The 23,539-nt window shown below is 47.1% G+C and overlaps 1 protein-coding gene across 3 annotated transcripts in view; it reads left to right on the forward strand.

Moving 5' to 3' along the window:
• Positions 1-23,539, forward strand: part of MTMR2 (myotubularin related protein 2) — an 83,661-nt gene that overhangs the window by 58,371 nt on the left and 1,751 nt on the right. For 2 of the 3 annotated variants that reach the window (XM_054015608.1, XM_054015610.1), the window contains 8 exons: positions 272-355; positions 6,493-6,642; positions 7,494-7,682; positions 8,789-8,974; positions 16,916-17,122; positions 19,127-19,219; positions 21,075-21,188; positions 22,738-22,914. In XM_054015608.1, coding sequence (XP_053871583.1) covers positions 272-355; positions 6,493-6,642; positions 7,494-7,682; positions 8,789-8,974; positions 16,916-17,122; positions 19,127-19,219; positions 21,075-21,188; positions 22,738-22,914 — 1,200 coding nt within the window. The remainder of the gene's footprint in view (positions 1-271; positions 356-6,492; positions 6,643-7,493; positions 7,683-8,788; positions 8,975-16,915; positions 17,123-19,126; positions 19,220-21,074; positions 21,189-22,737; positions 22,915-23,539) is intronic. The other variant, XM_054015609.1, reaches the window with a different exon arrangement.

The following is a 23,539-nucleotide window of genomic DNA, read 5'->3' on the forward strand; positions in this document are numbered from 1 at the left end:
CCTTCTTGCCACACAAGTCATTTTCTTTTAATAATAAACACGTTTTGTCCCTGTGATGTAGGAGGTAATGGATCAGTGTGATAATGAACATGGAAGAATGTACATTAGTGTGTTAATTACACTGTAGAAAGGGAGTGTCAATTACTTTACAAAGGCTTAAAGAAAAGTAGTGTAGTAGAAACAAAAGAAGAGTCGCAGGTTATTATCTGAGATGTCAGATAGCATGAAAAATGAACTTTGAGTATTTAATGCTAAATGTTCTTTCTCTCAGCCCCTTTTTGCATTTGAATACAGAGAGGTTTTTCCTGAAAATGGCTGGAAGGTGTATGATCCTATTTTGGAATACAGAAGACAGGTAGGTGCTTGTTTCACATCCTTGCTCCTGTACGTTATTCTTCGAAAGTTAAGGTTTTTGCTGGAATATAATTACTGATTGTATGTAAGGAGGAATAACCTGACTCAGAAGTGTCTGTAGGATCAGGGCATTGGTCAGCATGTTTCAGTAACTGACAGCAGAGGTACAGCTGCACAAGCAGTAACAACACCTTAAACATTAGCGTAAATGGGATTCAGGTTGCCGGCTGTTTTCAGGATAATGTGGTAGAAACGCCTGTGGCCCTGTCTACGCTATCGGCTACACGGTTGCTGGCGGCTGCTGAAATGAGTGCTAATTTTGCTAGTGGAGACACAAGCCCATTGAACTTTCTAAAGTATGTCTAGAAAACCACTACCAGGTTCTCCTATCGCTGTAGTTAATTCACCTGCCCGAGAGGTGGTAGCTAGGTCGATGGAAGAATTCTTCTGGCAGACTAGCACTGTCTACACCAGGGGTAAGAGGATTTTTACATCCTGAGAGACATAGCTCTACCAATGTAAGTTTTCAGTGTAAATCAGCCCCTATTCAGTGATGGGTTACGGTTTTTCCATCGTGCTTTAAATAGTTTTAATCCTTTTTCTATACATTTACAGTTTCCTGAGGGTTTTTCTTTTTAAATAAAAAAATGTTTCTTTAAAGAGTATTTTTAAATGATTTAAGTAGGAAGTTAGAAGGAGAAAATCCATATAAAGGATGAAATAGATACTGTATATTGTCTTGGGGGCTATTTTAAGGGACCAGCCTAGGCAGGGTAAGGTACAAATGTTCGTAGTCTGGAACAAAGGTTTGGAGTGTATCCAGACTGGCCTTTACAAAGCTGTTAATTACTTTGAGTTAAGTGGCAATCAGTTAACTTGAGGTAACGAACTCTAGGGGTACGTCTACACTGCAATAAAAGACCCATGGCCCTGGGTCAGCTGACTTGGGGTTGTGGGGCTTCGGCTGCCGGGCTATAAAATTGCAGTGTAGACTTTCAGGGTGCAGGGTGGGGGGACCCTACCAACTTCTTCCTAGTGTAAATACTGCCTCGGATTATGTCTTCTCTGCAAGAAAAGTGGGTTATTTGCACTGAGATAACTCTCTCAGTGTAAAATCAGAGGGGAGACAACGCTCAGGTATATATCTAGTTGAGATCAACCATCTTTCTTCCCCCACCCCATCCCTCAAGCCTAGGGTTTACCTTGACTAGTTACATTAAGGTAAAAATTACAAAGCCTTGTCTCCTCTAGGATGTTACATCGAGCCAGCTATCTCGGTGTGAAAACACACCTGGGTTTTGCAGTGAAGACAAGGCATGATCTGAATTCTGACTGTGATGGAACATAGTCATTACCATACCAGATAATAATAATAATTATTATTGTTATTAATGGAGATATCCCATCTCCTAGAACTGGAAGGGACCCTGAAAGGTCATCGAGTCCAGCCCCCTGCCTTCACTAGCAGGAACAAGTACTGATTTTGCCCCAGTTCCCCAAGTGGCCCCCTCAAGGATTGAACTCACAACCCTGGATTTAGCAGGCCAATGCTCAAACCACTGAGCTATCCCCCCCCCCCCCCATCCATCTTGTCTTCAAAAATGGTTGGTACCAGCTGCTAAAGAGCAAGACACAAGCAACCCTTCAATAGGCAGTTATGGTATGACCTGGCCCCCTTTAATTAGAGGTTTGCTTAGGTCCTGAATCATGAGGGTATATGTCCCTTGCCAAACTTTGGGGTATTTCAATTTATTTATTTATTTATTGCTGTTTGTAACTCTGGATGTTCTCATTGTCTGGGTCTGTGTAAGTGTCTAATCCTTGTTTTGACTCTTTACTTGAATCTTATTGAATACATTGGATAATGTGTAAATAATATAATATTCTTGATAAAATAATAACTGTCCATTAATAAATCAGTATTGTGTTCCTGGCATGGTACTGGGATTTGTGCATATTGTAACAAAACTGGGATAATATAGCAAATTCGATAATGAGATTACCTGTCTGTGACCATATAAAGTGTGAACAGAAATCACAGAGGCAAAATGTATGTGTTATCTAGAGAACCTCTGGAATGGATTTAAAAAATTCTGAGAGCTGGTCTTGGCACAAGCAGTGCACTGATTCTACGGGGACCCATGGTCTTACATGTTAATTGGCATCTCACAGACCAAGTGAATCTTCTCCCACTGGGTGCAGGAGGGAGGGATAGCTCAGTGGTTTGAGCAGTGGCCTGCTAAACCCAGGATTGTGAGTTCAATCCTTGAGGGGGTCACTTAGGGATCTGGGACAAAATCAGTACTTGGTCCTGCTAGTGAAGGCAGGGGGCTGGCCTTGATGACCTTTCAAGGTCCCTTCCAGTTTTAGGAGATGGGATATCTCCATTAATTTTTCTTTAATTTAATTTAATTTAGTAGAGGGCAACAAGTAGAATCCAGCTGTCAGGCATTCAGAAAAGGCCTGACTTCAGGAGGAGGATAGGGTTGCCAATGCCAGATGTGTTTGAAACCATGGATGTGATGTGATCTCTTCAGATTTGTATAAATGATCTAGAGGACATTGCTACCTCAGAGATCCTGGAGATTAGGAAGGATGTTTAGTGAACCCAAAACTACTCTGTAAATGTCCCTGAGAAAAGAGAGAAAATGTGTAACTTATTAAAAATTATTGGTCACATAAAATGACGGAGAATAATAAACAACATGTAGAGAACAAAAGGACCTCAGAGAGGCTTGGGTCTGAGTTGGTAATTGAGATCATATGTGGAAAATTAAATTTCAAACTGAAATTGCTCCCTGATTTTTATTACACACTGACTGGCAAAATATGAAACAGAACTGCCAAACAAATAAAATTCAGCTAAACCCAAAAGGCTTCTAGATTATTTAGGAATAACGTAAAGCTTTCAATTTCAAACAAGGTGGGGAGCAATTGGAAAATCTTACAAGGGGTTCTGAAGCTTGAAATGTGAGATGTTTCCCTAAGGAAGGCGTGCTGGAATGATATTATGATCTGGTTAGATGCGTGGTGGAACCACAGCATGCAGGTTTCAGAACAAACAAATAGGAAAAGGTACTTGCAGTGGTGCTGTAGAGGGAAGAGCATCAATGCTTACCCAGAAGCAGAAAGGTAGAGAAAGAGAACAGATTTTTAAAGGGGAACATTTCCTAGGAAAGGAAAACAGGAATTGATCGGAAATGTTTCAAAACCAGGCTTAGTGTAGAATCTGCCCTCAATTAGACTCTGATCCAGTAAAGCAGTTAAGCTCATGCTTAACTTTAAGCATGAGACTAGTCAGTGGAAAGTACTTATGCTCAATGATGAGCTCCCAAAATCCTAATAACCGGTTCCCTACTGGGTCCTCGGCGGCACTTCGGCAGCAGGGGGGTCTTCACTCGCTCCGGGTTTTCGCTGGCATTTCGACGGCGGGTTCTTCACCCCCGCCGCCAAAGACCCGGTACGGAACCGCACGGTGAGTACAAGCCCCACTTGCCTGTCTCCTCTCCCCACATCTGACCCCAACCCAACCCACGTCCTGCCCCCCTCAAAACCTGCAACCCATCAACCCCCCCCCACTCCTTGTCCCCTAACCACCCCCTCCCGAGACCAGGGGTGAAAGTAAGTCCAGTGACTTACCAGTACGCTGGGGCCAGCTCTAGCCCCCAGAAGGGGCGGGGCCTAGGGCGGAAGGGGCGTGGCTGAGGGAGTCAGAGCCAGCCCCAGCCTACCCTGTAAGGTAAGCGCCCCCTCCCCACCGGGGTAGCAGCAGCAGCCCGAGACTCCAGGGGCTATTTAAAGGGCCCGGGGCTCCCTGCTTCTACTGCCCCAGTCCTGTAAATAGCCGTGGGAGCCCTGGGGAAGCGACGGGGCTCCCATGGCTATTTAAAGGGCCGGGGCAGTAGAAGGAGCCGGAGCCCTGGACTTTTTAAATAGCCTCCAGAGCCCCGCAGCCCTACCCCAGGGCTCCAGCAGCGGGGCTCTGGTGGCAATTTAAAGGGCCTGGGACAGGACGGTCCCACAGGCTGGATGTGGCCCACGGACCAGAGCTTGTCCATCCGCTGGCCCCTTTAATAACGGTTTCTACACCGGCTTCTAAATTTAATAACCGGTTCTTGAGAACCGGTGCGAATCGGCTCCAGCTCACCACTGCTTATACTTAACTTTAAGCACATGTGCTTTATGGGATTGTGGCTGTCATACCCAGTCTGATTCAATGTCTGCACTTTCACCATGTGACCAGCAGGGGGAGTGATTCAGTTGAATAAAAGTTTATATGCTGCATGTTTAGATGATGTAAATGTAAGTAAGTGATTAAAGAATAGTGTGAGTCAATACTATGAGGCAGATTGTGTCTGGCCCCTGAATGGAGGGGGCATACGTTGCTTTCCTCCCTGTGCCCTCACGCAGGGACTATGCACAGATGCAACTTTTGATGCTCCTGAGTTCAGGGACTGCAAGTGGTGCTAGCCTACCTGGAGAAGATAAACCATCTCCCTACCAGGCATCCATACCTCTCTGTGTGTGTCAGCTTGTCTCTCTGTCAGATCTCACTGACTGCTGCTCCCTGCTTCTGGGAGTGTCACTTTAAATCTTACTCAGTCACCTCCCTTCACAGGAATCCAGTCCCTTTGTAACTGTTTATAGCCCTTTGATCTGCTAATGCCCCGCTCAGGGCTGGCTCTACTGTTTTTGCCGTCCCAAGCAGACAGAAGCCACTGAATTGGCACTGTGGGCAGCTGAACATAGAAGCTGCCGCCGAATTGCCGCCGCCATGGAAACGCACGTTCCGCCCTAACGGCACACAGACTATCCCCGCCGTCCGCGGCGGCAATTCGGCGCGCTGCTTGGGGAAGCAAAAACACACGGATTGTCGCCTCTTGGAGATTGCCGCCCCAAGCACCTGCTTGGAATGCTAGTGCCTGGAGCCGGCTCTGGCCCCGCTTTAGCAAAACAAGGCGTGCAGTTTGACAGAGACAGGAGGTAGGAAGAGTCCTTGCAACTCATAGCCTCCCTCATTCTCTTCCAAGTGTGTACCAGGATGTTCTCATCTGGCAAGCCATTGTGTTGCCTTCCTGCTCAGCCCCCATTGAATTCAAGCTTTACAGGCATATAATAAACACTCCACTGCTCCCAATACAAGTTAGATCAGTACAGTCATACAGGAAATTCTAATAATCTACCGTAGTTATACAGTAGCCTCACCTCGCTGACCAGGCCCCTTTCAGTGTTCATAAAACTCTTCCATCTCAGTATTCTTAGATTATTACATACTAGTTCCACAACTGCCACACTGGGCGCTATAGGAAAAAGTGCTTCTGGATCCCAGAATTCACAGGTGCAGCCACATGCCAAAACAGTTGTCAAAACAGAATTGGTGTGTGGACACCCTAAACCAGAGCTGCTCAGTTCCTTATGAACTTGGCTTGGTGGACTGGTTGATGGGAACCCTGTGTCCTCTGAACCATGTCCTGACGCAGCTCCTAACATTGCACCTTTATTTTCTCTCTCGTTTTTCCATTATCTGTTCTCCCCCCACCCCTTCTCTTTTCCATGTGCTTTACTGACCCTTCTCCCTTCTGGTCTCCCCTTCACCTTGTCTGGTGGCTCCCATCCCCACTCTCCCACTCACCAAAAAGGTGAGCATCGCTGGGGCACCATCCAAGGTTGGGTTGAGCAACAGAGAAGAAGAGAAGCTTGGGCTAGCCAGCGTCTATCCTGTGCTCTATAGTCATGAGCTGTTCCTCCAGCTTGTTACGTTAGGGGCCACAATGGGAGCAGGGAGAAAGTTGCTCTCAAAGCATTGCTTCACAGTATATTTTCCATGAGTGTGATTTTGGGTCTTGTAGTTTTACCCACCTTCCCTGATATTCTCCACTGCTCTGTCTCCATGAACTAAATCACTGTCCCTCTTGCAGGGGAGCACTTTACCAACTCATCACAAAGACAAGGGAGGTAACCGGCCATTTCATACAATCTGCGTTGCCGCCATAAGTTTCCTTCCTTAATACAGACACGCTTGTTTGTGCCCTTGAATTTGAATTCTTAGAAGTGACGGCAAAGTCCACTGGTCTCTTTTCCTTGGGTTGGGGACCTTGTAGTAGTTTATTTTCTAAACTAGTGTTGTTTCATATGCAGGGAATTCCCAATGAAAGCTGGAGAATAACCAAGATAAACGAGCGCTACGAGCTGTGTGATACATATCCTGCCATTCTAGTCGTGCCCGTGAATATTCCAGATGAAGAATTAAAGAGAGTGGCATCTTTCAGATCAAGGGGTCGCATACCAGTGAGTATGACAAAGGAAGACACTTTGATGTGGTTTTATAAAGACCTTTGTACCATAAATAATGCAATGATCAGACAAAGAGGATGCCATGGAGCAAACCCAAATGATTGATGGATAATAAAAGAAACGGGGAGACCTCTGCAAGGAGTTTGAAGGCAGCATTTTCTGTGGAATTAGTGTCATGAAAGAGACATAGACTAAACTGAAGTGCTAAGAAGATAAGAAAATTGAACTAAATCCAGACTTAATTTTCTAGGATACAAAATTAGCCCTGTTAATTATTCAGAATTTTCTGCCTTTTCTGATTTTTTGGGGGGAGGTGTAACTGAATACTTTTTTTCTGAAGTCCTTTATTACTGTTAAAGAAGACTCTTATTTAACATCAAGTTGTAAATAAGGAATGTCATAATCATTACCTTTATTTCAGAAGCAGCCAATATTATGCTATTTGCTTCACAGATATATAAAAAGACAAGTCCCTGCCCAAAAGAGCTTACAGTTTAAATGGGGAACACTAAAACAAAATTCAGCACAATGGGCATGCGTGAAAAGGGGTCTGTCTTACTCAGCTCATAACTGAATGGCAGGAGAATTAGCTGTACTCCATTTAAAAGTCAGGTTTAAGCATATTCATACATATGTAAGTGGGTTCCAGCTTTGGGAACGTACTGAAGTGAAAGAACAAAATACAGGACAGTGCTGTCACTTTAATTCAGTCACGACTTAATTTGATCCAATCCTCTGGAACCAAATCAATACAAGGAATGGATCCAATGGAATCGGCTACAGGTAAATCATTTCACTGTCCTACTGAATTTGTCTCCATTTTTTCCCCCTGTGTATTGTTAAAGGTTTTGTCATGGATTCATCCCGAAAGCCAAGCTACGATCACGCGCTGTAGCCAGCCGATGGTTGGAGTGAGCGGAAAGCGAAGCAAAGAGGATGAAAAGTATCTTCAGTCCATCATGGATTCCAATGCTCAGTCCCATAAAATCTTCATCTTTGACGCGCGGCCTAGCGTTAATGCTGTAGCCAATAAGGTTAGATGTGCTCTCCTCTCTCAGTGGCAGGGGATGTTGCAATTCAGAGCTAGCCTACCACCCCTCCTTTAATGGATGAAGGTGCGGTTGCCATGATAGAATTGTTGCATTGACAATGGCTCCAATCCTGCAGCTAGATCCGCGCAGGTAGAGCCGTGCCACCTGCACCGAGTCCTGCTGATGTCAGTGGAACTCCACCTGCACGAATCCAGTTGCAGGATCAGGGCCTCAAACTGTAGAGGAAGAAAAGACCACTGAGCCAGCCACAGAGGGTTTAAGACCAGGCTTTGTTCAGGGTGTTTTGCTCAGCAGTTCAGAACAGAGATTCTGGCACCTTGAATCTTGGATGCTTCTGTTTCTCTGTGCTTGGGCCTGATTCCCTCTGCGCATGTTGCCTTTAACAGGACCTGTGGATGTTCAGGACCATTGAAAATAGGGCCTGAGATGCCTCAAGCTGAGCACCTGACATCCACGGTTGCTTTTGAAAATGTGATGGCCTGTCGTGTGATTTCTCCGCATCAGACAGAGATTCAGTGGAATGACTAGGAAGGCAGCCCAGGCCCAGACCCCTGCGTTAATGTTATGTAGCATACAATAGCTATCGAGCTTTGTTTACATGCGAGAATCCCTTTGCTGCCTACGCTCTGGATTTTCTCTATGTTCATCACCCCTTACAGGCAATTACCTGTGGGGAAAATGCAGCTCTTCCCATAGGATCCCAAAGTGGGACTGCCAGACTGCAATATAGTGAGTCTGATGAATTTGTAACTTCAGGGGTGGTAACTCATAATTTTCAAAAAGAAAAATTAACACCTGTACATGATATTCAGCAGTTTAACATAGGTGAAAATTACCGTATTAAGGAAAAACCAGTTCTGCAGGAAAATTCTATTGAGATTATGTACAGGAATAGCCTTGTCCCCATTTGTAAAATGAATACAATGCATAGGTCTGTTTCCTGCTTTCTTTCATCATGATTTTGATAGCCGATTTGTAATTGTTTTGATAATACATATCAAATAATATCTGTCCTGTAAATGCTACTGGGTTGAAAGACCAAACACATTTTGTTAATGATTTCCTATGGGTTTGTTTTTATTTCCCAGGCTAAAGGAGGGGGTTATGAAAGTGAGGATGCCTATCAGAATGCTGAATTAGTTTTCTTGGACATTCACAATATTCATGTTATGAGAGAATCATTGAGAAAACTGAAGGAGATTGTATATCCTAACATTGAGGAGACTCATTGGCTGTCCAATTTGGAATCAACTCATTGGCTGGAACATATCAAGGTGTGCATGTGTGTTAGTATCCGTGCATGTGTGTTAGTATCCGTGATGTATGTATCTGTCTGAAAGCAGAAGTGTCTGTCTACTCCTGGGACAATTGCGAGGCAGCTGCTACTTCGTGTTTAATTTCAGACTCAGAATATTACAGAATAAGATCCTGATCCTGCAAAGACTTACACATCTGCTTAACTTCATGCACTCTCCGGAGTTCCATTGTGCTCAATGGGAAGTTCATTGGGACTCATGATAGTGAGTAAAGTTAAGCACATACATATAGCTAAGCACATGTGTAAGTCTTTGCAGGATTGGGGCCAAAGTCCAAGTGTTCTCTCTCACAGAAACTTCATATTAATTCTTTTTTTCACTCTTGTTTTTCTTACTCTTCTATAAAAGTAATCTGCACTGAAAATATATGTTTTTCATGTCGTATGGGAGAAAATATAATGGCACCAGATGAATTATTAAGTCATTTTCATCCCCCGGAGGGAAATCTTTTCAAATAAGATGCTCTATAATCCTGATAAACCAAGAGAGAGAAAAAAAATGAGGGACTTATTTGTGTAAAGTGCTGAGTACCATCAGCTTCCCCTGCTTTAGATGGGTATTAAGGGCTCCCAGTTGCAAACAGCCCTAGAGAGAGAGAAAAAAAGCCATTTACTTATAAATAAGAAGCTTCCAGCTGCTGCATTAACATAGATTTTTACTAGATTTGGCCTATGATTTTTATCATATGTTGTCATTTCTCTGAAAATCAGTGAGGGTTTCTCCTCTCCAAAATGTAAACTTTGTATGTGGGTTCATACTACACAGGTGTCCCAGGGAAAGCCAGCAGTTTCAAGTCTAAAAGTGGGAGATAGCAAGCCAAATCTTTGGGAAGAGTAGTACCCTATGTTGTTTGTCCTGCACTGTTCCTTATAGCTGAGTAGTTTGATGTCAGCTGTTCAGTTGGCAGAAAATATTTAGCCAAAGTAAATCAGTATTCCACGGGTGCCTGTGTTCATAGATAGATAATTTTTGGGGTGAATAACCTATTAATGTAAAAATGTGTAATGCACTAACACTTGGAACAAGGGCTTGTCTACATGGGGAAATTGACCAGTTTAGCTACAGTGGGAATAATTATTCCTCTATAGTTATACCAGCCGATTTCCCTATGTACACACACCCCAAGTCTCATTCATCTGACAAAATTAGAGTACCTGTATTTGCAGGGTTGGCACATAAAGGTCAACTCCCTGAAATTATGCATTTACATGGGAAAAAAAGGATAGTACAGAGCTGCTTTTGGAAAAGCAGGCTTGCCAGTTTCTTCCTTCGGCAAAATATAACCAATCTAGTTTTCCCATGTACACTACTGCTGTAGCTGAGACAAGGGACTTGGATACAGCAGCACTGTTCCCTGACATGGTTAAAACAGGCTTAAAATTGTAGTGTAGATGGGATTTAATTGTGTCCAGGTAACTGGGTTTAAATCCTGGACTGTCCAAGTATTTAATCTGGCTACTGGGACGTTTCCAGAGTCATGTCTGCCCTACAACTTGTAACCTCTCTGGGGCATAACCAGCCTGTAACCAAGCCCCTGTCTCGGTTATAACTGTGACGCAGACATGGCCCTTGTCTTGTCTAGAGGGGTCACAGGCAATTCTTCTTCGAGTGCTTGCTCATATCCATTCCATTAGGTGTGCGCGCGCCGCGTGCACGATCGTTGGAAGATTTTCTACCCTAGCAACACCGTCGGGTCGGCTGTGGAGCCCCCTAGAGTGGCGCCTCCATGGCGCTGAATATATACCCCAGCCGACCCGGCGCCCCCTCAGTTCCTTCTTACCGCCCTGACGGTCGTTGGAACTGTGGAGCGCGGCATAGCTGTCCTCCACTCTCCCTAGCTTAGTTAGTTATTCGCAGTTGTAGTTATAGTTATAGTTCTAGTGTTTATAGTTAAATAGTTAAATAGTTTTTAAAGTTGTTCTAGTTGTTATAGTAGTCCAGGGGATTAAGGGGGTCGTCTCCCCCTTTCTCCCCCGGCCGCGGGCCCGGGCTCATGCCCAACGCTCCCGGCTTCAAGCAGTGCGCCTCCTGCGCTAAGCCTATGCCCACGAGCGACCCGCACGACTCCTGTCTGAAGTGCCTGGGAGAGTCCCATCAAACAGATAAGTGCAAGATCTGTAAGGCCTTCAGACCAAGGACCAAGAAAGAGCGGGACTTTCGGCTCCGGCAACTCCTGATGGAGGCGGCACTTAGTCCGGACACTCCCTCTACAAGCCAAGCCCCAGCACCTAGCGCCTCGGTGCGCAGTGCCCCGGCAGCACCGGCCATGCCGACCACGCGAGTGGTGTCGGACAAGCCGCCCCGGCACCGGACCTCGTCGGCACCGCAGCAAGTGCCTCGACGCCGGTCATTATCCCCGGGGCATAAAAAAGCCCATAAGACGGGGGCCTCCGTGCCGAAGACGCCGGCTCCCCCGGTGCCGGGGGTAGAGCCGAGTCCGCCGGTGGAGCACTGAAAACAGGTGCCTCCAGCACTGTCGACTCCGGTGCCGAGACCGTTGAGTCCGGTGCAGATAGCATCTACACCGAGACCGGCGGTGATACAACTCCCGTCGACTCCAGAGACCTTCACGGCGGCGAGAGACTTGATAGCTCTCACGGAGCCGGCACCGCCTCAACCACCGGCACCGACGGCACCGTTGACTCGCCCGGTCCAGTCGAGGGGGAAACCTGCCTTGATGCGCCCTCCATCGCAAGGGCTGGAACCTCGGCACCGGTCCAGGTCCCGAAGCAGGTCCCCACGCCGCTCGCAGTCCCGGCACCGAATATCACCTCGGCACCGGTCGTACTCGCGGCCAAGATCTTCGTCACGGCACCGCTCTACGTCTCGGCACCGCTATGATCGTCGGCACCGATCAACGTCGAGACGTAGTTCTCGGCACTGCCACGGTCGACGCTCGACGTCGAGAGGCCGCTCCCGGCACCGGGCATACTCCAGGTCCTCGTCGAGGTCCAGATCCGGCTCCCGGCACCGACGAGGTCATCGGCACCGATCGCGGTCCCGGCACCGTTCGCCGGCACCGCGTAGAGATAGATCATCTCCGGACCGGCACCGTGCGGCACCGCAGCTCACGGGAATCGTTTCGTCTCTCTCGGCACCGCCATGGCCATCAAGATCGGTGTCTCGCTCCTCCGAAGACCTGTCGAGATCGGCATACCCCCCTCAAGGGCAAGCCGAGGAACGGGACTTGGGCCATTGGCAAGAGATGACAGAGGACCATTCTCATGGCCCATCTCACTGGTCGTTTTGGACCCCGTGGGCGTACCACCAGGAGCAAGGGGCTCCAATACCCTCGACCTCTCGCTCGGGTCACTCCGTTAGAAGGGCCCCGGAGTCTACCATCTCTTGGCCTCCGCCAGGGGGCATGGAGGCTTCCGTGTCCACGCCACCCGACGACATGGACCCAAGCACAGGTGATGCTCCGGCCCAGGAGCAGGGGGACCAGGACCCTCCCTTGGATCCTGTACCACCGGAGGCATCTTCCTCTTCCTCTCCGGATGAGGCAGTGGCGGGCACATCATGTACAGGTCCTCCTCCGATAGATCTTCGGGCTCACCAGGATCTCCTGCGTAGGATGGCCTGTAATATGGACCTGCAGGCGGAGGAGATAGTGGAGGTGCAGGACCCTATCGTGAACATCCTCGGAGCGGATGCCCCATCGAGGGTGGCGTTACCCCGGATCCGCACGATACAGGCCAATGCAGATACGATATGGCAAACTCCTGCCTCTATCCCACCCACAGCGAGAGGGGTGGAAAGGAAATACTTTGTCCCGTCTAAAGACTACGGGTACTTGTATACCCACCCCCAACCGTGTTCACTGGTGGTGGCATCAGTGAACGCAAGAGAGCGCCACGGTCAGCAGGCTGCAGCGCCTAAATCAAAGGAGGCTAAGCGACTCGATTTGTTTGGCCGTAAAGTTTACTCAGCCGGAGGGCTGCAACTTAGAGCGGCGAACCAGCAGGCGCTCCTGAGCCGCTACAACTTTAACTCCTGGAACTCTATGGGGAAGTTTAAGGAGTTGGTTCCCCAAGAGTCCAGGGAGGAGTTTGGAGCCATGGTAGAGGAGGGTAAGAAGGTGGCTCGGACCTCCTTGCAGGCCTCCTTGGACATAGCGGACTCGGCTGCGAGGACCCTGGCTTCGGGTATCGCTATGCGGAGGATCTCCTGGCTTCAGGTTTCGGGTTTGCCTCCGGAGCTGCAGCAAACCCTACAGGATCTGCCCTTTGAGGGACATGGATTGTTCTCGGACAAGACGGACTCTCGCCTGCAGAGCCTCAAGGACTCGAGAACAATCATGCGCTCCCTGGGGATGCATGTTGCGGGCCCTCAGCGCAGACCATTTAGGCCACAGCCTCAGCGCTTCTACCCACCCCCGCCTCGTCAGAGACAGGACTCGGCCCGGAGGCGAGGGCGAGGTGGTAGGAGAAGGTGGACCGGCCCTCAACCAGGCCAGAACCAGGGGCCACCTAGACCACCTTCAGGCCCCAGGCAGAACTTTTGAAGGTGCGGTCGAGGACGGCGCCCCAGTCATCCCCCAGGATCCAGCCCCCTCCTTCCGGGATCGCCTCTCCCACTTCCACCGTGCTTGGTCCCTTATAACTTCGGACCGTTGGGTCCTCCGCACGGTGGAGAGGGGATACGCTATCCAGTTTTCTTCTATCCCCCCCTCCCACCCCCCTTCCCCGTCCCTCTTCAGGGACCCTTCTCACGAGCAACTTCTTATACAGGAGGTTTCTACGCTCCTGGCCCTGGGGGCCATAGAGGAGGTTCCGATAGAGTTAAGGGGCAGGGGATTTTATTCCCGTTACTTCCTGATCCCCAAGTCCAAAGGAGGTCTGCGGCCCATCTTGGACTTGCGCGGACTCAACAAATTCGTAGTAAAGTTGAAGTTCCGCATGGTCTCTTTGGGGGCCATTATCCCTTCCCTCGATCCTGGAGACTGGTTCGCCGCCCTCGACATGAAAGACGCATACTTTCACATCACAATTTACCCACCTCACAGACGCTTCCTGCGATTCGTGGTAAACACGGTGCACTACCAATTTGCAGTCCTTCCCTTCGGCCTATCCTCGGCCCCAAGAGTGTTCACGAAATGTATGGCTGTTGTGGCAGCGTACCTTCGTCGACAAGGGATACAGGTGTTCCCGTACCTAGACGACTGGCTGGTACGCGGTCGCACCAAGGAGCAAGTTCAAGCTCACGTCCACATAATACTGCACACATTCAACGAGTTGGGCATCCTACTCAACAAGGACAAATCCACTCTAGAACCTACCCAGAGAATAGAATTAATCGGCGCAGTTCTAGACTCCAGACGTGCACAAGCCATCCTGCCAGACAACCGCTTTGGCACCATCAAGAACCTCATTCAAGGGCTCAAGGCCTTCCCAACTACCACGGTGAGGTCGTGCCTCACCCTGCTGGGTCACATGGCTTCCTGCACGTACGTAACCAGGCATGCCAGACTTCGGCTTCGCCCACTTCAAACCTGGGTGTCATCAATATACCGCCCACATCGGGACAGCCTGAACATGGTGGTCACGGTCCCGAACTCGGTCCTGACCTCCCTCACCTGGTGGCTAGATCACAATGTGGTCTGCGAGGGGATGCCTTTTCACACCCCACAACCCTCTCTGCACCTGGTCACAGACGCTTCATCTCTGGGTTGGGGCGCCCATCTCAACGAACACCATACCCAGGGCCTGTGGACTGCACCCCAGTTAGCCCTGCATATCAATGTTCGGGAACTGATGGCGGTACGCCTGGCGTGCCAAGCATTTCTCAATCTCCTACGTGGCCGTTGTGTGTTAGTTCTCATCGACAACACCACGGCCATGTTTTACATCAACAAGCAAGGAGGAGCACGTTCGTCAATTCTATGCCAAGAGGCCATTCGCCTGTGGGACTTCTGCATCGCCCACTCAATCCATCTCACGGCATCGTTCCTCCCTGGAGTCCAGAACACTCTAGCGGACCGACTCAGCAGGTCCTTCCAGACGCACGAGTGGTCTATCCGTCCGGACATCATACATTCCATCTTCCAGAAGTGGGGGTTTCCCCAGATAGACCTGTTTGCATCTTGAGACAACAGGAAGTGCCACGTGTTCTGCTCCCTACAAGGTCGAGCTCCGGGCTCCCTCTCGGATGCGTTTCTCCTTCCCTGGAAAGACCACCTGTTTTATGCCTTCCCTCCGTTTCCTCTGGTCCACAAGGTACTGCTCAAATTGCGCAGAGACCAGGCACAGGTAATTCTGATCGCTCCAGCGTGGCCGAGACAACATTGGTACACCACACTGTTGGAACTCTCGGTTCAGACACCGATCCCGCTTCCATTATGTCCGGATCTCATCTCTCAGGACCACGGCCGGCTGCGTCACCCCGACCTGCAATCACTCCACCTCACAGCGTGGCTGCTCCATGGTTCACCCAGGCAGAGCAGCAATGCTCGCACTCTGTCCAACAGATTCTGCTGAGCAGTAGGAAGCCCTCAACACGCACCACGTACCTGGCCAAGTGGAAGCGGTTCTCCTGTTGGTGCGAACAACGAGCCACGTCCCCGTTGCAGGCACCCATTCCTCTCATTTTGGAATATCTCCTCTCCCTAAAACAGCAGGGGTTGGCGATATCTTCAATTAGAGTTCACCTGGCCGCTATATCAGCCTTTCACCCAGGGGAACTCGCGTCCTCAGTATTCTCTAACCCGATGGTCGTTAGATTCCTCAAGGGCTTAGACCGGATGTACCCACAACAACGTCAGCCCGTCCCGACGTGGGACCTCAACCTGGTTCTCTCCAAGCTCACAGGTCCTCCATTCGAGCCACTGGCCACCTGTTCACTTCTGTACCTATCATGGAAGACAGCCTTCCTCGTAGCCATCACCTCAGCAAGGCGCGTTTCTGAACTCAGGGCGCTTACATCTGAGCCCCCTTACACAGTTTTTCATAAGGATAAAGTGCAGCTTCGTCCACATCCTGCCTTTCTCCCTAAGGTGGTTTCTCCTTTTCATATCAACCAGGATATATTTCTCCCGGTCTTTTATCCCAAACCACATGCCACTCGCCAGGATCAACGTTTGCATTCCCTGGACGTACGAAGGGCCCTGGCCTTCTATATTGACCGCACAAAGCACTTTAGAAAGACGACGCAACTCTTCGTTGCAGTGGCCGACCGAATGAAAGGCTCACCGGTCTCCTCACAACGCCTATCCTCCTGGATTACGTCTTGCATCCGGACTTGCTATGACCTGGCAGGTGTCTCAGCACCGCACCTCACCGCTCACTCCACGAGGGCCCAAGCCTCCTCGACTGCTTTCCTGGCACATGTTCCGATACAGGACATTTGTAGAGCGGCGGTTTGGTCATCAGTCCACACGTTTACAGCTCACTATGCACTAGTGCAGCAGTCCAGGGACGATGCTGCATTCGGGTCAGCGGTTTTGCACACAGCAATGTCTCACTCCGACCCCACCACCTAAGTTGGGCTTGGGAGTCACCTAATGGAATGGATATGAGCAAGCACTCGAAGAAGAAAAGACGGTTACTCACCGTTGTAACTGTTGTTCTTCGAGATGTGTTGCTCATATCCATTCCAAACCCGCCCCCCGTCCCCACTGTCGGAGTAGCCGGCAAGAAGGAACTGAGGGGGCGCCGGGTCGGCTGGGGTATATATTCAGCGCCATGGAGGCGCCACTCTAGGGGGCTCCACAGCCGACCCGCCGGTGTTGCTAGGGTAGAAAATCTTCCGACGATCGTGCACGCGGCGCGCGCACACCTAATGGAATGGATATGAGCAACACATCTCGAAGAACAACAGTTACAACGGTGAGTAACCGTCTTTTCTCCACTTGTAGTTCATATTCTATGGAGAAACTTCACTAATGCCCTGTCTGTGTCGCAGCTAATTCTTGCCGGCGCTCTTCGGATTGCTGATAAGGTGGAGTCGGGGAAAACCTCCGTGGTTGTGCACTGCAGCGATGGCTGGGACCGAACAGCTCAGCTCACTTCTCTGTCCATGCTCATTCTCGATGGTTACTATCGAACAATAAGGGGGTTCGAGGTGCTTGTGGAGAAGGAATGGCTGAGCTTTGGGCACAGATTTCAGCTGGTGAGTCAATAGCCTTTTGAGCCGATTCAATTGCTGGGTGTTGAACAAAGAGCATCTCACTGGATTAGTTACATAGTTCTATATGTGCCTTTAATCAGCATTACTTGATCACAGCTGAGCTCACAGAGTAAAGGTGAATGCCACTGATACGCATTCTGGCACATTATATTCTTTGTTGATTTTTGCTCATTGTCCTTAGACTGCAGTCAGTTGATGTTGGTTAAGGTTATCTGATCTAATACTGTATCTAATACTTACCTAAGGCACTGATTTCATTATGTGATTTTGGGTGGTCACTTAACAGTTTTTCCATCTGCATACTTGTGATATTATCCCCCATTTTACATGTGGGGAAACTGAGGTAGTTGAGTGATTGAGAGCCCAATCCAGCAAAACAGTAAACCAGGTGCTTAAACTGTAAGGAGATGATTAGTCCCATCTGTAAAATGGAGATAATGATGCTGATCTTCTTTGTAAAGCACTTTGAGCTCTACATCTGAAAAGTATTCTATAAGAGAGAGGTATTATTATTATTACTTACATGCTTAAGCCCAGAAGAGTGGCTATACTGGGTCAGACCAATGGTCCATCTGGCCCACTATTTAGTGGCCAATGTCAGGTGCTTCGGGGGAATGAACAAAACAGGGCAGTTATTGAGTGGTCCATCCCCTGTCGTCGTCCCAGCTTCTGGCAAACAGAGGTTTAGGGACAACCGGAGGATGGGATTGTGTCCCTGACCATCTTGGCTAATAGCCATTGAACTTATCTAATTCTTTTTTTTGAACCCAGCTACACTTTTGGCTTTCACAATATCTCCTGGCAATGAGTTCCATAGGTTTGCTGTGCATTGTATGAAGAAGTACTTCCTTTTGTTTGTTTTAAACCTGCTGCCTGTTAATTTCATGGGGTGACCCCTGGTTCTTGTGTTATATGAAGGGGTAACTAACACTTCTCTATTCACTCTCACACCTTTTATAGACCTATTCTGTCATTCCTATATATTTTGTACCCTGGTATTACTGTGTCCCATTGATTATCATTCCACCAAATTTCTGTGAGGGCTATTATATCAGTATACTCATTTAATACCAGGCAGTCAAGTTCACCCATTTTAGGATTTAGATTTCAGCATTTGTATCCAAGCACTTATAAAATTTGTCAATATTAAGTTGTCTGCCTTCATGTGATGTAACTGAATGGGACTCTTTTTCATCTAATTTTTTTCTTGAGTTCCTACCTGTACTTTGTCAATTTTCTATCCTCTCCTCTTTAGTAGGATATAGATTATCCCCTTTAATAAATCCTCCCCAGTGGATATCTCGGTCCAAACCGTGTGGTCCTCCATACCTCTTAGCCTTCCCCCAGTCTTTAGTTTAAAAACTCTTCTACGACCTCTACGGCTTCAGTGCTTTGCTGAATTGGGACCTTAAGTGATTTGCCCAAGGCCACACAGCAATGTCAGTGTCAGAGGCCTACTTCTTAGGGACGCTTTCGTAACTACCTCTCATGGGGTGGTGAGGATGAGCTAGTGTTTGTACAGAGCTTGGCAGCTAGGAAGTGCTATGTTATAATTATCATTAGGTGCTGTGTTTCTGTGCAACTCTTGGATCCATTATACTGTACTACTGAATGAAGATGATGATGATATATATAATTTAAAGGAACAAAAGTTTAATCTTTTTCTAGTCTTTTGAACGCTAGCTGTTAAATGAAGTCAGTGCCAGAATAACATCTGGAGCTTCTATTTAGATCACTTTTGTTTTTAGTTCTTTCTTAAGTGCACTTAACAAGTCCCTGAGAAAGGAACTTACTTCAAAGACTAGAGGAATAGCTGTCCAGAACTTCTGCACTTACTAATATAAACACAGCAAAATCAGGACACTTTTAGACCATCTTACTGCTATTGCGGGCTGCTGCATTGGTAACCCAGGTACACAGAATCCAAGCTATTTCATTGTGAAGTACTGTACTAGTTCATGGTTTTTTTTTTTTGTTTTGTATCAGAGAGTTGGCCATGGTGATAAAAATCATGCAGATGCAGACAGATCTCCCGTTTTTCTCCAGTTCATTGATTGTGTCTGGCAAATGACAAGACAGGTAAATTTCTAAGCTGCAAACTTGCTTTATGCAGGACTTAGATGGGTGCGTCTGGCTAGTGATCTTGCTGCTCAATTTTGAAATTAAAATACAGCATCTTTTGTGTGGCTTTTTTGTTCTTTTCTGTTTTCATTTGGGTACAATTGTCAAAAGTATCTGAGTGAGTTAGGAGCCTGTCATTGAATGCATATGGGATTTAGGAGCCTAAGGGCCTAAGACACTTTTGAAAATAGGACTTAGGCTCCTTAGTCATTTAGTGGCTTTTGAAAATTTTATTTTCCCCGAGTGGCATTAATTGTGTGAGGGGAGAAGGGATTGAAGACAGTTGGGTTTTGTTTCACTTTAACCTCTTCTAAAAGTGAATGCATTGCTCTTAAATTGTGCATGGTTATCAACATTGGAGTGTCTTCTTTACCCACAGACCAGGTACTGTATGAGCAGGGCCACTTAAATTCCTCTGCTCTGGAGGGAACATCTCTAGCGGCTTAGAGTGAGAGCCATGCCGCTGTGTCCACTCTGCATTTGGCCTCTGCGCCAGGGCCTGTAGGTTGTATTTTTATCCTTTTGACAAAGGTGCCTAGCCACCATTGAAAAAACCAACCTATGATAAAAATGGTGCAGTGGAAAGCCATTTTAGATGGTACTTTTCAGTCGCCAAACAGGAGAGGTGGCAGCATGTCCCTTTCTTGGATGTTGCTAAAGCATCCTTTACAGTGGTCTTCGTAACCCTTCTCCCATCAAGTTCCTTGGGAGGAGTAGGTGTTTGGGATGGACTGAACGGCAGCTGATGACATAGACTCTTAGGCATCAGAGATGGGAAAGACCTGTTATATCATCTAGCCTTGGGAATAGGGCTCTGAAGCCAGGGAGGACAGGATGGTAAGGGTTACAGAACAAGATTTCCTGCTGTCCCCTTGTGTTTCCCCACCACCACATGCTTTCAAATCACCCCACCCCCACACTTCCCTCTGGCCCTGCTCTGAGACTTCCTCCCCCCCCCCCCACTCTCCCCCTCCACCCACACACACCATAACTCCAGATCTGGCCATGTTCCTTACTGCATAGCTCTGCCCCGACTCGAAAAAAAAGTGGACAGTTTTCACAACTCTCCCCACACAGGTTTTCCACTCTATATAGAGGGAGTCAGAATTATTTAATATTCAGAAAAGTTCTGATGAAATTTTGAAAAACTATTTTTAAAACAAAAGAGGGAAAAAAGTTGTGAAGTTTTGTAACTGTTTTCCAAGCAGCTCAGATGGTTGTTATACATTTGTATTACAGTACACCTAGAGGCTTCAGCCAATGTTAAGGCCTTGCATGTGATGGCAATTCCTAGGTTCCCACGACCTATTCCCAACATGTGAACTAGTTTCATGGCCTTCTGCTGCAGCCTCATGGAAAACTCTCAATTGGATGCGTGAATTGTTTCCATTTAACTAGATGGAGCTTTCATTCCTACTTAGAGTTTGTTTATTTTATATCTGCTGCACCCTTTTGTTCATAACCTCTTTACAGTTCTGGCATTAGAGCCCTGTGCAAGCTCCAGTTTAAGCAGCTCTGGGTGTATATAAATACAGTGATCAGACCCTTCAGGCCTCTGGCTTTTGCTCAGAATTCCTTACTGCACATGTAAAGCAGATTTTTGAGTGAAGCGTGTGCTCTGAGAAAGTAGTAGTATGATTTTGGAGACAGAGGCAGCCAAATAACACAAACGAATCCTGCATTAGAAATGCATAGGGGACATATTCAGCTCATTAACTAACACGATTGGCTGTTACAGTGGGATGTGTGTTCATTAGCAACAAGCAATGTACTAAGAAAAATAAACACGCAATATTCCTGGTTGTGTTTGAAGTTTCCTACAGCATTTGAATTCAATGACTGTTTCCTGATGATCATTCTGGACCACCTGTACAGCTGCTTGTTTGGGACGTTCCTGTGTAGCAGTGAGCAGCAGAGGGTGAAGGAGGTAAGGCCTCGCCTCTTTCCAAGATGAATGCAATTCTCAGTGTTCCTCAAATGGGCGAATGATGCTGATGGGATTGTTCCCATTCCCGGTGACTCCCGTGGGAGCAAGTTTGGGCCCTAACATCTTCCAGCTGAACAGCTGGCATTCAGAATTCTTCCCCCCTGTAAACTGGTGTAAACTACTCAGAGCTTAATTGCTATACTTCAGACTTGTGTACATTTCAGTGTATTCAGAATCTCTAAAGGCACCTTCAACCATTAGCCTCTGTCTTAACAGCTATCAGTTGCCTAGGAGATGTTTATCTAAAGTTCAAACAAAATCATACTTTCAACTACCTGCCCAGTAATACTAGAAAGTGCGCTGATTGTATAAACTAAAATGTGTGCACAGTCATACCGTACATCCAGCTGACAACATGGAAGTAACAGGGTGCCAGATGCGCCCTTTTCCCTGGAGAGAATGGAACTGCTAGCTATTAGGAGGAATGTGGCTGTAGTGCGTTACATTGGATAGTTCTGTACTCTAGCCTGGCCTACCTTGGCAGAGCTTAAAGCAGTTACAAGACCCAAAGTGCAAGTGGAGGAATGTTGTGTACGTTTGCATGACTTAAAACACTAATCCAATGTTACATGTACAACCCCAACCTGAAATCAAAAGGAAAATGAATGGCGCTCGCTCAGTCTCTGCTTGCTAAAGCTGGAAGCACCATTTCGTTACACAAAGGTTGCATGTACACTAGGAAAAATGGCATCTGTAATTCTCCACTGGGGATGGCAACAGTGGAGGCTGTAGTCTAGTCAGGGCTATGGTTTTTTATCACTGTGTTGCATAGACGTGCACTGAGCTGAATTTAACAGCACAGTGGTCAAAATCGCTATTAAAACCACATTGCTGGTGAATTGTGTGTCCCAATTTTCCCAGTGTACATGAGGCTTGAATATTTGTCATTCCAAAGAAGCAAACACATGCTCTGTTTGCTGTCTCTGTAAGGCCCATCAGTCTAGCAAAGCACTTAGGCATATATGTAGTCTCAGGATTTCACTAGGACTACTCACATACTTAAACTATTTTGCTAGATTGAGGCCTAGAACACATGCTTTTTCCTTGCAATTAAATACACTGGGCCCTCTTTTGGGAGCATTTGAAAGATGGGAAGCGTAACAAAAATAATGGTCATGTACATGGCCAGCCCTTCCTCCTGTCCTTTAAAGCTTCAGAAAACCCCATCTCCTTTCTGGGCAGCCTTCCCCTTTTTGTGCCAATGGTGATTCCCTTGATTGTGCTGCAGGTTGAGTTGGGAATAAGGGATGTTTGCATGCCGTGGTATATACGTAAATGCCTGCCTGCATGTGTTTATATTCTAGAAAAAAAGCATAAAATGTATTTTTTAGTTATGAAAACGCAGCCAGATTTTTATTAATATGTATATGCAGATGCATGCATTTTAAACATATGTATATGCTGGTATAAATACTCATAAAGCTGTGTAGATAAATACTAGTGTTCATATGGCTGGGTATGTAAAACAGCTTTTATTTTTTCCTTAAAGGGCCTTCCAAAAAAGACTCTGTCACTGTGGTCTTACATCAATAGCCAACTTGAAGACTTCACTAATCCCTTGTATGTGTGCTACGCCAACCATGTCTTGTATCCTGTGGCCAGCATGCGCCACCTAGAGCTTTGGGTGGGATATTACATCAGATGGAATCCAAGGATGAAACCACAGGTGACCATTTTGTTTCTAAAATACTGTGTTTGTCAAAAATCTTGTCTCTGATGTTCCTAAGGAACCAGTCACCTTGGCCTCTGGGAGCTGCACAACAGTAAGCAGTACTTTCCAAGCCCAAACTGCCACAGCTTAAGTTTAAAAACAAAACTTAATTGCAAGCACCGTACCTGCGACATGTGTAATTGAACTGGGCGCCTAACTTTAGTTTTAAAAATATCAGCCACGATTCTAAAAACTGGGTGTCTGACTTTAGACTCCCAAGTAAGTGGATTGGAAATCCCTGGGGGCTGTAGGTGCTCAGCACTTTGAGAAATCAAATCACTTGAGCAGGCGTCAAAAGCGCCAGGTCCCACTTGCAGGAGGGACTCAAGCGCCCGAGCCTCATTGAATGTCAGTGGAACTTAGTCTTGCAAATCACGTAGGCACTTTTGAAATGTTTACCCTAGATGCCTAAATAGAGACTTTGGGGCCTACCTTTAGTCATTCACTTCTGAAAATCCTGGTCACTAGAAATAAGAAGTGTTTTTAAACACTAGACCGTTGAACATTTAAGACAAGTTAGAGATACTTAGAAGAATCTCCAAATTGCCCTTATTCTATATCTACTTAATTATCAACAGTA

This window comes from Malaclemys terrapin, chromosome 1 (assembly GCF_027887155.1).
Source record: "Malaclemys terrapin pileata isolate rMalTer1 chromosome 1, rMalTer1.hap1, whole genome shotgun sequence".
Lineage (NCBI taxonomy): Eukaryota > Metazoa > Chordata > Testudines > Emydidae > Malaclemys > Malaclemys terrapin.